The sequence below is a fragment of the Exophiala viscosa genome (genome assembly GCF_022695815.1).
Source record: "Exophiala viscosa unplaced genomic scaffold EDD37scaffold_2, whole genome shotgun sequence".
Taxonomy (NCBI): Eukaryota; Fungi; Ascomycota; class Eurotiomycetes; order Chaetothyriales; family Herpotrichiellaceae; genus Exophiala; species Exophiala viscosa.
The window spans coordinates 163,533-175,618 of NW_026944354.1; the positions used below are offsets into that span (position 1 = coordinate 163,533).

At 52.4% G+C, this 12,086-nt stretch overlaps 6 protein-coding genes across 6 annotated transcripts; 2 read left to right on the plus strand and 4 right to left on the minus strand.

Annotated features, from left to right (window-relative positions):
• Positions 1-28: 28 nt before the first annotated feature.
• Positions 29-2,295, minus strand: EDD37DRAFT_676228 (PAP2 domain-containing protein). The gene is made up of 3 exons (XM_062819564.1): positions 1,888-2,295; positions 1,619-1,835; positions 29-1,568 (listed from the first exon to the last, which is right to left on the minus strand). Exons 1-3 carry the CDS (start codon positions 1,937-1,939, stop codon positions 251-253), a joined length of 1,587 nt encoding a protein of 528 aa, XP_062672466.1. The 5' UTR covers positions 1,940-2,295; the 3' UTR covers positions 29-250.
• On the minus strand, positions 2,296-4,574 carry EDD37DRAFT_219756 (uncharacterized protein). Its single transcript, XM_062810406.1, has 4 exons — positions 3,821-4,574; positions 3,552-3,770; positions 3,203-3,483; positions 2,296-3,053 (listed from the first exon to the last, which is right to left on the minus strand). The coding sequence occupies exons 1-4, from the start codon at positions 4,279-4,281 to the stop codon at positions 2,425-2,427; spliced, it is 1,590 nt and encodes a 529-aa protein (XP_062672467.1). The 5' UTR covers positions 4,282-4,574; the 3' UTR covers positions 2,296-2,424.
• A 554-nt stretch (positions 4,575-5,128) lies between these two features.
• Positions 5,129-6,749, plus strand: EDD37DRAFT_655998 (DNA repair protein RAD50; the record flags this gene model as incomplete). The annotated part of the gene is made up of 3 exons (XM_062818798.1): positions 5,129-6,059; positions 6,109-6,269; positions 6,324-6,749. The coding sequence occupies 3 exons, from the start codon at positions 5,129-5,131 to the stop codon at positions 6,747-6,749; spliced, it is 1,518 nt and encodes a 505-aa protein (XP_062672468.1).
• A 778-nt stretch (positions 6,750-7,527) lies between these two features.
• On the plus strand, positions 7,528-8,810 carry EDD37DRAFT_219987 (uncharacterized protein). Its single transcript, XM_062810409.1, has 2 exons — positions 7,528-7,904; positions 7,957-8,810. The coding sequence occupies exons 1-2, from the start codon at positions 7,754-7,756 to the stop codon at positions 8,511-8,513; spliced, it is 708 nt and encodes a 235-aa protein (XP_062672469.1). The 5' UTR covers positions 7,528-7,753; the 3' UTR covers positions 8,514-8,810.
• Positions 8,811-10,569, minus strand: EDD37DRAFT_219988 (taurine catabolism dioxygenase TauD). The gene has a single exon (XM_062810410.1). It carries the CDS (start codon positions 10,260-10,262, stop codon positions 9,108-9,110), a length of 1,155 nt encoding a protein of 384 aa, XP_062672470.1. The 5' UTR covers positions 10,263-10,569; the 3' UTR covers positions 8,811-9,107.
• A 106-nt stretch (positions 10,570-10,675) lies between these two features.
• Positions 10,676-11,878, minus strand: EDD37DRAFT_219924 (Isochorismatase-like protein). Its single transcript, XM_062810408.1, has 2 exons — positions 11,419-11,878; positions 10,676-11,359 (listed from the first exon to the last, which is right to left on the minus strand). The coding sequence occupies exons 1-2, from the start codon at positions 11,763-11,765 to the stop codon at positions 11,089-11,091; spliced, it is 618 nt and encodes a 205-aa protein (XP_062672471.1). The 5' UTR covers positions 11,766-11,878; the 3' UTR covers positions 10,676-11,088.
• Positions 11,879-12,086: the final 208 nt, after the last annotated feature.

A 12,086-nucleotide genomic window follows, 5' to 3' on the forward strand; every position in this document is an offset into this window, starting at 1 on the left:
GAACGGAATGAGAGACGCGACTTTCAAAACCGCATGCGGAGCCGACAAAAGTGACAATTCTGCCAAGACCAGTCATTCGAATTTCTCCGGCGAATCATTATGCCATAAGGTGTTCTTGTCTCCGGTCAGGCAAACCTGCGTCGAGACGAAATATCTATATGGAGTTCTCGTGAATGCATTACAGAGAACAAACGTAGCGTGATTTGAGTATATGAAGATTATGCTGACTGAGAACATCGACACCATTTCCTCATTTCAGTCCAAGTCCTACGAGCTGAAAAAGAATAGGATTGCCCTCTGCCGCCAACCAGCCAATCCCAGAATAGACAATTAATCTGGTGATCACCTCAACATCATACCGTACTCGTGGTCTCTGAATACTGGCGAAAAGGCGTCTTTCCTGAAGGAGGTCCATTGCCTGTTGCTCCTGTGGGCCTGGGGTGCTTAGCGGCATAGGAGACAACCCCTCCACTCCCGTACCCATTTGCGCTCGGAACATTTCAAGGCTGCTAGATCTCTTTCTGCCTTCTGGTGATCCCTTCTGGTGCGGATTCCCCTCCTGGAAGTAGCTGGGCTCCGAGAGCGCTTCTTTGACGGGACTCGGTGCCCCATGCTGGTTTGTGCTGTCTCTGCGCCTCTTATCGCGGTATGCCAACGCCTCGTAGGCATCGGCCTCTGATTGAGGACCGACCGAAATGGCTCTCCTTCTTCTGAGGTTCGATAGGAGGTGAGGAATATCCCTCGCGGGAGGTATGACGTTGTCGTCGTTTTCTTGCCGAGGGACTGTCTCGTATTCTGATGCAGGTTTGAAGAATCGCCGAGGAAGAGTCAGCCCTAACTCTTCGATGACTCGAAAGATAGGCGGTAGGAACCTGAGTAGTGTTGGTTTCGATATACCTCGCCATGCAAAGATCATTATGACGCCGAGCAGGATGCGTGCGACGACCACTACCCACCCCATCTTTGCCAAATCAAATGGGACGGTCCCCCGAGCGGGTTCCGACCATGCATATGATGTTCGTGCAAAATGCCATACAGCGTATTGGACGCCCATGAAGACGCCGGCAAAGGAAACGCTGTCATCAAAACACGGGCAGTCGTCCGCGGGTTCGGGGTGGATGCGTACCAGCACCAAAATGACCAATACAACAATAATGACTCGCTGTAAAGTGCCAGCGTGCAGCCACTCGTCAAACCATTCGCCGTAGAAGCATTGCACCAACGCCAACAGGATTCCAAGCGCACTCCCCCAGATGACGTCGAAAAAGCCGTGCATCCCACAGTATAGACGACCGAGCACAATCGAGAATGCGTAGCAGTAGCAGACAACTTGAAGTCCAAGGTGAGCATTGGGATTCATCTGCTCCTTCACATGCCCCAGAAGATAAAGCGCATATACAGCGACGGATACCGCGTTGGTTGAATGTGTAGAAGGAAACCCGTACTCGAGGGCGGCAGACCCTGACATGGTGATTCGTTGCAACGGAGGTGACAAAGGACGAGGCAAGCACAGCATGTCCTTGACAAACCCGCTCCAGAAAACACCAGCAGCCAGGACTTGTGTCATTCTGTAGCACGTCAGATATCCCGTTGTAATCTTGCGCGTGGTATACGGTACCCTCTCCCCAGACTTGTATGACCGCACCAGAACAGTATTGGCAATAGGACCATGAAAGCTGTATGTGTTCCCAAATTTGCAGAAATTGCGAAATATGTATCCAATGCTGGGGTGCGCAGACTATTTTGGAACCACGCGACATAAGGAGTCTCCCATCGAACGATGGGTAGGAGTCGTTCTCGAAAAGCGTACCGCCATTTTGGAAGTTTGACCTTGTCTGGAGACTTGTCAGTAGGGTCGGCGCATACATTTCCACAGCACAATCTTACAGTGGTCAAGAGATCTCAACCCGGCATCTGGTCTTTCCTTCTCCTTGTCCATTCCTGCTTGCGACGATTAGGACTTGCTTCCATGGAGTCGTCAGGTACGCGGTGAGGTCCGTTTCTGTTCGTTCTCCACAGCAGGCGCTTGCAGGAGCCAGCTGCACAACGTCAACGTCGACTTGCGCGGCGTGTTGTAGCCATGATCAATTTCGTGGAGCAGTTTAGGGAGAGGAGCAGCGCACATGTGGCGGTGCAAGGAATTTATCCAGAGAGAGTAATAAAGCATCAGGAGGCTTATTGCTGACGCATTCCAGCTGCCAAGAGCCTAAGATAAAGCCCCTACGATAGGCGCTTTACACTTACACAAGTGTTCCAGTCGTCTATCCTCCTTTTGAAGACTTCATGTGTTCCTCGTCCTACGCTAACAGAACAATACTGAGAGTAGCAGGACTTGTCGCTGATGCACAGCACACCACGGTCCCAGATTGCTTGTGTCCCTAATATTCCAACTCACATTCACGAGGCCTTTTTTAAAGCGGCTGTTCATGTGAGCTGGGGCCAGTAATCACTGTCGATAAAGTCGAATAGATTCCCGTCCCATGAGTTGAGGAACCCGTCATCCCACTCTGCAGATGGCAGTGCATCTGTGCCGGAGGGCGTTGGTATGGTTGCCTGTGATTGCTGTCCAAGCTGGGACGTCTTGTACATGTGCGACTCCTTCCACCCTCGCAAGGTATGTGTGAACATCTTGAACAGCTCCGGAACACTGAAGGGCAGAGTAGCCCGGTCTTGAGGCGGTTGGCGCGTGGAGTGTTCTGCTAAGTCTGCTGCCACCCTCAACTTCGATTGCATCTCATCAATCATGGCTGGGAAGTCGATCGTGCTGCGGGCGAGACTCGGGTCCCAGCCGTCTTCGGCGAAGATACACAGCTTGGAGAGGACTACACTAACGTGGCCCGCCAGACTCCAGGTGAAATACGTAAAGTTGAAGTAGAGAGAGGGGGATATCGTACGAAACTTCTCGAAAAATCGTTTGACCGCGTCGAGGCAGGTAAACAGCATTTTCAAGCGTGTCACTGGGAAGGCACCGTACCTCGTGCTGGCGATGGTGTCGTTGACGCTAACCTCGTACAAGAAGACCTCTAGGAAAGCATAGTGGAGGGAGACAAAGTCTGCTTCTGGTCAGCACCACTTCTTCGTGGTCTGAATCGCCAGCGGAGAAACAGTCACAGGTATAGGATTGGGCAATCACGGTGCTCAACCTTCCGTCGAGGGAGATGATTTGAATCGGCCCGGAACCATCGCACTCGAATTTACTCACCTGCAGCTTGCGTGCCTGTGGGTAGCCTGGTCTTCAGTTGTTCTAGCTCCGCTTCGAAAGACTTGACACAAATCCCGACGGGCGCGGACATGCCTGAGGATGGCTCCCATTCCTCGGGGCTAAATGTGGATTTGATCTTTCCAACCAGGCTCATGATCCGTGTCATAATCACAAGCTGCTCGTCATTTGCATGTTCGTTGGCTTGCTCGAGGACTCGACAGCACTCGTCCGCATACATCGAATACTTGAGAGGTTCCATGTCACGGGCCCATATGGATACACTGTGCCAAGGTCAGCATTGGAGAAGAGGACTCGAAAGTCGACCGAGTCAAGAATTCGAGAAACGTACGCTGTAGTCACATACAAGATCCCGAGGAATACTCTCCTCTCCGCCAGCGTTCGTTCTGTGGTGTTTTGGCCGTCGGACGCTCGAAAATATCCCATTGATCCTAACGCTGGTCTACCGCGCGGACTTACAGCTTTATTCAAGCCAAGGTCGATCATCAAGGCCATCGCTAGATGGGTGAGGTTGCTCAATTGCGGGCCGAGACCGGCCTGGACATGATACCTGTCTGAAGTCAGTATACCTTTCAAGACTGCAGCCAGCACCCGACCGACCATGCTATGAATACGAGTAGTCCCTGGAGGAGATCCAGATTTTGTTCTCCGCCGAGGAGCATTTTGTGACTGATTAACTCCCTAGCTTTTCTGGCCAGAGCGGTTTGACGTGGGACGTCATGTCGGCAGCCGACGGTCATAATGACCATGAAGAGGAAGGGCTTGGCCTGTTTGAGCTCATGAACAGTCTGTCCGGGCGAAATGGCGACGAATGGAAAGTAAAGGCTCATGTGAGTCTGGTAGGAGTCAAGTATCAGAGCGGCCTCGTCGTCATTCGCAATAATCTGCTGGACGCATGTTGTGGGGTCGAGCGAGGCCGCATTGGAGTTTGAGGATTGAGTCGAGATGATTTGGCCACTGAGTGTCTCTGAGGCGGCGAGGATTGCAGCGACGCCATCCGATTCTGGCTGTAGACCCGTCGCATCATTACTGAGAGGTATTGGCCTTGTGATGCCTGACATTTTGTGTGAAGTTCTCACGGAGTCCTTTTGAGGTTTGCTGCGACGATGGGCTCCTGGCGTCTGCCCAGTGCATTCCTTCCTCAGTCGAAGGCATCTTCAGCTAGACATTAGCCATCACGACGAAGCAAGAAGATTCGATTGCAGAATGATGAGTACCGCTTGCAAACAGATGACCCAGAAAGGATATCGCATTTGACTTTGGCGCGCGCACATGTACGACACGCTCGGGGACCGCGACCACTCTCGATTTCACGAGGCGGTGAGGTTGCGTGGGACGTGGTCATTTTACATCATCGAGAAAATCAGCTCATCTAGAGGAGAGTCCGTCTTGCTCCGTGGCAACATAGGCATGCAAGGATGAGTGAGAGCCTGTGGCAGCAGAAGCTGGCTGGGTCGTTTTCAAGTTTAGAAACGGGGACGGGGTCGGACACGGAGCAAGGCAGACCACCATAACATTACAGGGATTAAGCAACAGCCACACTCCACCAATAGCAAGCGCCCAATGCCTTAGGGATCGTCGGTGGCATCAGATGGCCTCACAAGAAACGGAGCAGTCGGAGCAGCATTGGATGGCTTAAGAGTGCAGATGATCGCAGCCTTCAGAAGCAACAGCAATGCAAAGGCTGACTTCACGAGAATAGTTTCGATCGTGACCATGGCACCAAAGCAAGAACACCACCATCCCTCGGTCGCGGAACCTGAAGCTGTCGCAGAAACTGGCCAGCAGTACGACAACCATGCATTAGGGTCACTTTCTCGAGAAACAACAAAGGACGCACCCACGAAGTCGATCTGGAAACAGACAATCCTGTTCGGAGCAGTCTTCTTCTCTGTGTTTCTGGTGGCCATGACCGGCTCGATCATTGCAACGGCAATACCTCAAATTACCACTCACTTCAAGTCGCTGGAAGACATCGGCTGGTACGGTTCAGCTTCTCTTGTCACAACATGTTGTCTGCAGCCTTTCGTGGGCAAGATATACACGCACTTCCCAACCAAGCACACATTTATTATCTTCATGATCATCTTTACCATTGGGTCCATCATCTGCGGCATGGCTTCATCTTCAAAGATCCTCATCGGGGGAAGAGCCGTTCAAGGTGCTGGGGCCGCTGGCTTGCTGAATGGCGCTTTCACTGTCATTGCCGCGGTTGCTCCTCCAGATAAGAAGCCAATGTTTACTGGGGTTGGCATGGCGTTATCGACCGTTGGTCAAGTCATTGGCCCAACCATAGGCGGTGCTCTGACAGAACGAGTCTCGTGGCGCTGGTGCTTTTACATCAACTTGCCTTTCTCTGGCCTCGTTCTTCTGGTTCTGTGCACTCTCTCAATCCCAGAGCAAACAGAGAAGAAGCCCGTTCGGTCGACTTGGCGGGCAACAGTCAAAGAAGAGCTTGACCTTCTAGGATTTGCACTTTTCGCTCCAGCATGCGTCATGTTCCTCCTCGCAATCATCTGGGGCGGCAACAAGTTTGCATGGAGATCCTCCGCCATCATCGGGCTTTTCTGTGGTGCTGCTGCTACGACGATCGTCTTTGTTCTCCGGGAGACACGCCGCGGCGAGAAAGCCATGATACCTCCAAGTATTATTCGGAAGCAGCTGGTCATCTTCGGTTGTATCACCAACCTGCTCGGGATGGCTTCGAACTTGACGCTTGCCTATTATCTTCCTCTTTGGTTCCAGGTCGTCAAAGGAGAGTCGCCGCTGATGAGTGGTGTGATGGTACTGCCAACAGCGATAGCTCAAAGCATTGGTGCAGTCCTGGCAGGGAAGTTCGGTGAGTGGAAGTCAAAATTCGCAGTCCCGTCCACGCTGATCTTGGACAGTTCAGGTCTTGAGGTACTGCGCTCCTTGGGCCATGTTTGGATCCATGATTTCCTCCATCGGCTCAGGTTTGATGACAACATTTGTGCCTTCGACTGGTGCAGGAGCGTGGATTGGGTACCAGATTCTTGTCGGGTTGGGCCGTGCATCGGTCATGCAGATAGTGAGTGGGAGTACTTGTCCGTACCTGACAGATTTCTGATATTGTCGTTCACAGCCGATCATCGCGATTCAAGGATTTTTGCCGCCCAAGGAACAAGCCATGGCAACTTCCCAAGTCTTCTTCTTCCAGTACTTAGGGGGCACAGTCTTTCTTGCTGTTGCTGAGACCATCTTCACGAGTGCTCTGCGCTCTGGGCTGCGTGACGATGCACCTAATGTCAATGCCGAATTGATTATCAACGCGGGTGCAACGGCTGTAAGGTCAGTATTGTCAGAAGCCAACCTACCGGGCGTGTTGCGAGCTTATAACCACGCCATCATCTGCACCTTTAACCTGGCAGTTGCAGGCACATCAGCAGCATTCTTCGCATGTATTGGGTTGGGCTGGAAACCGCTTCCACACAAAGCGACAGAAAAGAGAACGGAGAAGGATGTCGAAGGCCTCAAAAGGACAGAATGCAACTCATTGGCGGCCGCCTAAACACACGCATCTTTGTACAAGTGGCCTCTCGTTGCGCGGAGAAATGCTGAACTTGTTGTAGGTTCAATGGTTTCTGGGTGATCGAATGATTTTTAACATTCTTCCGCGAGTTTAGGCGAATATCCAAAGAAGCTTCCTGAATGGACGGGGACGAGAGCTCCGTGGTGGTGCCTGTAGATCGCGGAGATGCGCCCCGGACTATTACAAGTGGTACTCCGTACAGTATGATGGAATCTTCTGCCTTGTTTAAGCACACTTAAAGTCCTTCCCCCCCCCCCGGAACCATCGTCCGCCCCATTTCTTTTCCTTGCTCCCCAACCATCCGTCGAGATGCGAACCCTATTACGCACGTTCCAACGTCACCCAACCTTGGAAGGGAGAGCAGTATATTATCAGACCACCCCCCTTGGCCGACCTGCTATCATGTCTCTGCAGTTGTACCTCACACATACACCTTCCCATCTCGTGTCAAGCCTCATCAGCACAGATTCCAGTTCACGTCCACGAACAAAGTACTCGAAGACTTGACCTCGGTACAATACCATCTATAGCTTATCGCGAACCGTCCAAGCGTCTGCCTGTGCCTGTACCTCAACGCGTCGATCGTATCACCCTTATCAGTCCACCTGAAGCGACTTCAACAACAACCTCAACATGACTGCAACAGCAACGATGGCTCAGCCTATGCTGCGAGCTGCTGATGCTTCTCCGATGTCTGCCTCTCCACCTCCTAGCCCTGATAAGAACGAGCTCGACTACCGGGAGTGGAAAGAGCTGCGGGACCTTCGCTCTAGAATATGTCCTGACAAGTTCAACCTCTTCCGCGACCGTCACCAAGAGCGGATGTCAAACCATGCCCAGTACAAACAAGAGTCGATGGCTCTGACGGACATGCTCAAAGACCGTTTAGACAGAAGGTTGTCCGACGCGTGTCTGTGCGATACCTGCGTTTCGCGCTCGAAGCAGTCGCCTTGAAAATAGTTACCAGCCATGTACGATCATCCATGGCGGCTGATCCTTCTCAGAGTGAAGTGCTGGAGCAGCTGGAATCGGATCCCGCGAGCCCGCCTTGGTCATCTTGGTGGTGGATAGGATCTGCAGCCTATGTCGTGACGTTGCGGATCTCGACTTACGTCGTCGCCGACCGATCAGACGGCGGACCGATCGGACCACTGATTCAGATGGTCAACCTAGAGACGGCAGGAAGCTACAGTATGTCACCACACAAGCAGCACGTCTTGGAAATGCTGCGAATCCAAGGCGATCGCATGGCTCCATCTGACCAGCCTGCACTTGCTGCAGGACGTCCGAACATATTCCGTTCCGGCAGTCCGTATCCGAAGCATGACGTTGGACCGGCTTTTGCCGTGTCGATTTATTGTGGACCATGACATCGAGGGCTATCCACAGATTTCCGGCGCAAAGGCCTTCATCATGAGCTGCGTCAAGCAAGGAAAAGCCCGGTTGGAGGAAGGTGAATGCGGCTCATCTCTCCACCCTGGACTTCAAACGGATCGACCGTTCACAATCGCCAACGTCGCCAGATTATGGCATGTAGCGGAGTCGCGACCTCTCAGTGAATTTTTCCGATCAGCAGCCGCTACCACTCGCCCTTCCCACCCAATCGAGTCTTCCACTCTTCAGAACAATACGAAGTTCGTTGTCTTGCAGCGTTCACCCGACACGAACCTTGAGTTAGCCTGCAAAGCACGGTTTTCGCCCCGGCAGAGACCAGATTGTGAATGTGGCATGTTATGGGGATGATTTGGGCGGTATACAAGAACACCTTCCCAACAAGATATCTACTATACCCTGGCGCGACAGCCGACTGCAATGTGAAGATATCACCATCCGTCTCAACTCAAGTAGCGACCTACAGAAGCATAGAATCAATAAATTCAATATCAGACAAAACATCAGTAGACATTTGTCCCAAGTCGATCTCCAGACAAACCGACCATGTTCAACTTTGGGAATCTATCGGGTTCAAACATACGTATCTACTCGATATGACTGAAGGAGTCTTTCGTGTACATCGACCGATAGTGAGAATATTGCTTTGCATTCCAGGAGGCCATCAATCCCCAACGGCGTGGATGTGTCAAGTTCATGCCCGGGTCGCCGCCGTTGCCTTTGTCTTCACTTTTCCTCTCGTCCTAGATGTTGGGACCTGGTTCGAGTTCTAGGGCACCAGTTTCCAAGGTCACACTGTCAACTATCGCTGTACGTTCGACGGTGTCTACGAGGGATTCCTCGGTCATATCGAGCGGTATACGCCTTTGAGCCCGAAGGACTCCCAGGATCAAACAGTGCCGCCACTGGAAACCAACGTGGTTAATCCCATGAATGCAATTGTGACTACTCCGCCTCCAAAGGATACGCTTCCGGCGTCTTGTTCACCTGCACGCCTCCTCTTTTTTCGTACTTCGAATCGGCAAAGGGCAAAGGCCAGCCTCCTTCTTCCTCACTTGTAGCAAGCCACAACCTCTGCAACCACCGCTTTATCGCCGGATCATTCGCATCCTGGTATGCCGACCGTGCATGCAAATTATGCGTATTGGTCACAAACTGGATATCCCCTTGCTCGAGCATCATCTCGAACGATAACCGCCAGGCCATTTCCTCCATAACTTCAATAGCTTCACGCTGTGCGTCCGTGTACGTCGGCAACAAATCTTTCTCCCAGAACCGCTGCAGCGCCCCGACGTAGTAGCTATCCCACTTCATGCTCAGCCTGTCCTTGTAGTAATAGTAGCCAGGCACACGCATGACTGCCTCGTCACCGTCGCTGATCTCGCCTTTCCGATCGTAGAACCAGTGCGGGGTGCACAGTTGCTCAAGTACATCGGGCCGTTCGTCCCGCAGGACATTGTAAATGTTGTGCGTAGAAACAACTTGCGACTCGCCGCCAGACATCGCCTTGTGCAGACACAGTAACCCCACAATGTCCGCGTCATCAGTGTGGTACGGCTGCGCATTGTGCGTGCGATACAGGCGTCCTTCACCATTGACTTCCTTGCCCTCGCCCAGATCCTTGACATGCCCCAACATATGGGACATGCGATTCTGACTAAGGCGACGGCCAATGTATGAGCCAACGCCCAGATAGGCGATCGAGGCCTGGCGTGTCGTCCAGCTGGACACGGGCAGACCGCGCAGGACGGCAATCCCAATCCCGTTGATCAGTTCATCGCGAACATTTGTAAGTGTGGATGCGAGGGACGATGGCAGCACGAACGTGGAGCGGTCGACCTGGGCGAGGGAGAGGTTCTGCTTTTCGACCTGGTGGATGGCGGTCGCGATGTGCTCAATTTCTTTGGGAGTCCACCGTCGGATCCAGCGGTCTGGGTCGGCAGCAAGCTCCTCCTTGGTCCAGACTGTGCGTCCAGTCATCTTGGTGGGCATCTTGTCGAATGGAGTCAACATGTCGTACACTGGGTCTCTTTGACCTGAACTCAACCCCAGGCCGTAGCCCCAAGTTGGCTCAACGGTCATAGTTGTGGTGGTAGACATGATCAATGCTTAGTGAGCGTGCACAGAAGGTGTCAATCGGGACAATTTCAGTGTCGACAGGGAGACTGAGGTTCAGAGTCGCAATTATCAAGAAGGTGTTCAGCAGTGTGCTAGATCATACCTTAGCTCTTTATATCATTGAGCCTGGGTGACGATCGTCTTGGAATACGGGGGTGGCATAGGGCGTCGAGGAGCGATGGACACGGACTTCTCCTTCTCAGGCCGCCATCCGGTGTCGAAGTCGTTGATTGACACGGGTCTTATCAGGCGTCTTCCTCCTGGGCATTGATTCTCCTCCTCTACCAAGGATGGAAATGTCTCCAAGGTGATTGTCAATATGGCTGGTGGAGAACGCCGACATTTCAGGGGATTGATATCTTCGCACATGACCGCTTGTCGATCCGACGCATGTGCCTGCAGAGCGTCGCTCGAAGGCGGGGAAGCATTTGATGGACGATTCTCATAGCCAGTCCCAGATGCAGACAGAATGCCAGATTGTCAAAGCTGGTTCATGAAGCAGGCTCGCTTCTGGAGCATGTCGACTCTGGGCTGTTGGCCACGAATGATGCTTATCATGGGCACGGCATCGAACACAGCGTTGATAGCGTGACAGGATGGCTAAGCGCGCAAGAAGCTTCAAGCATGGCTATGGATTCCTGGGCACGCTTACAAAGGGAACAGCTCTTGTAGAAGTGTCTTGCTTTCAAAATGTAATGAATGGCAACGCGAAGGAGCGTAACGTCTGCCAAAGGCAGCAACAAGCGGCATATCACAACATAAGCGGCCTCGAACCACCCATCCTGTGGTACACGTCGCACTCACACGCTTACACTTTCTTTAGGTGTGCCACCCACTCCTCAGTCTTCAAGACCTCGTCGACGTAAATCGTGGGCCAGATGACATCAGTGGCAGCCTCTTTCAGTGCCTGGCTGAATCCCGCAGTGGCATCTGAGATCAGAGTGACCTTGTATCCCAGCTCAACAGCCTCTCGGGCAGTGGACTCGACGCAAGTATTGGTCACTAGGCCGGCAAAGGTGAGGTGCGTTATATCGCGCTGCTGGCGCAGCTGGTAGTCGAGGTCGGTATTCCTGAAGGAGCTGTACCATATGGTCAGCATGCAAGCAGTTGGCGCGAACCACAATTCTGTGGCACAAACCTGCTATTCCAATGCCTGGACACAACAACATCTCCGTTACTCAATTGCGGCTCATATCCTTCCAGGATCTCGCCTCCCCATCCCGCGAATGCTTGACTCTGCTTACTCCGTTCATGATTTTGTTTGGCATGCTTCCACCCGTCGTAGTTGCCTTCTTTGTACTGCTGATGGAGACCGTAGTAGATGGGAATACCTTTCTCTCTTGCACCATGAGCAAGCCTTCTGAGGTTCTCGACGGTGTTCGTCTTGGTCAGACTGTCCTGTACCGCAGGGTACAGCTTGCCCTCGGGGTGAATGAAGTCATTCAAAGGATCAATGAGGACGAGTGCTTGTTTTTCGGTCGCCATGTCGAACTGGAGAGACTGTTGAGTCTTGGACGAGATGGATATGACGCCCGAGTTTCAGCCAAAGCTGATACAGCTTGTAACACAATACTTATACCATATGACCGCTTTTCAAAAGGGCCGCCTTGATTATCAATCATTCGGTAGACGCACTAGCTGCAGGAGAGAACACTCCGACAGGCAGCATCCACCGCCCGCGAGATCATACATCAAAGCTTCACCTCGTTTCGATGTTGGGACATACTGTTGGGCTGCATGGAGAGGTCATTTGCGGCACCATTGCCGACTCCAGATTGGGTGAATATGTTGGAAGTTCAATGATTG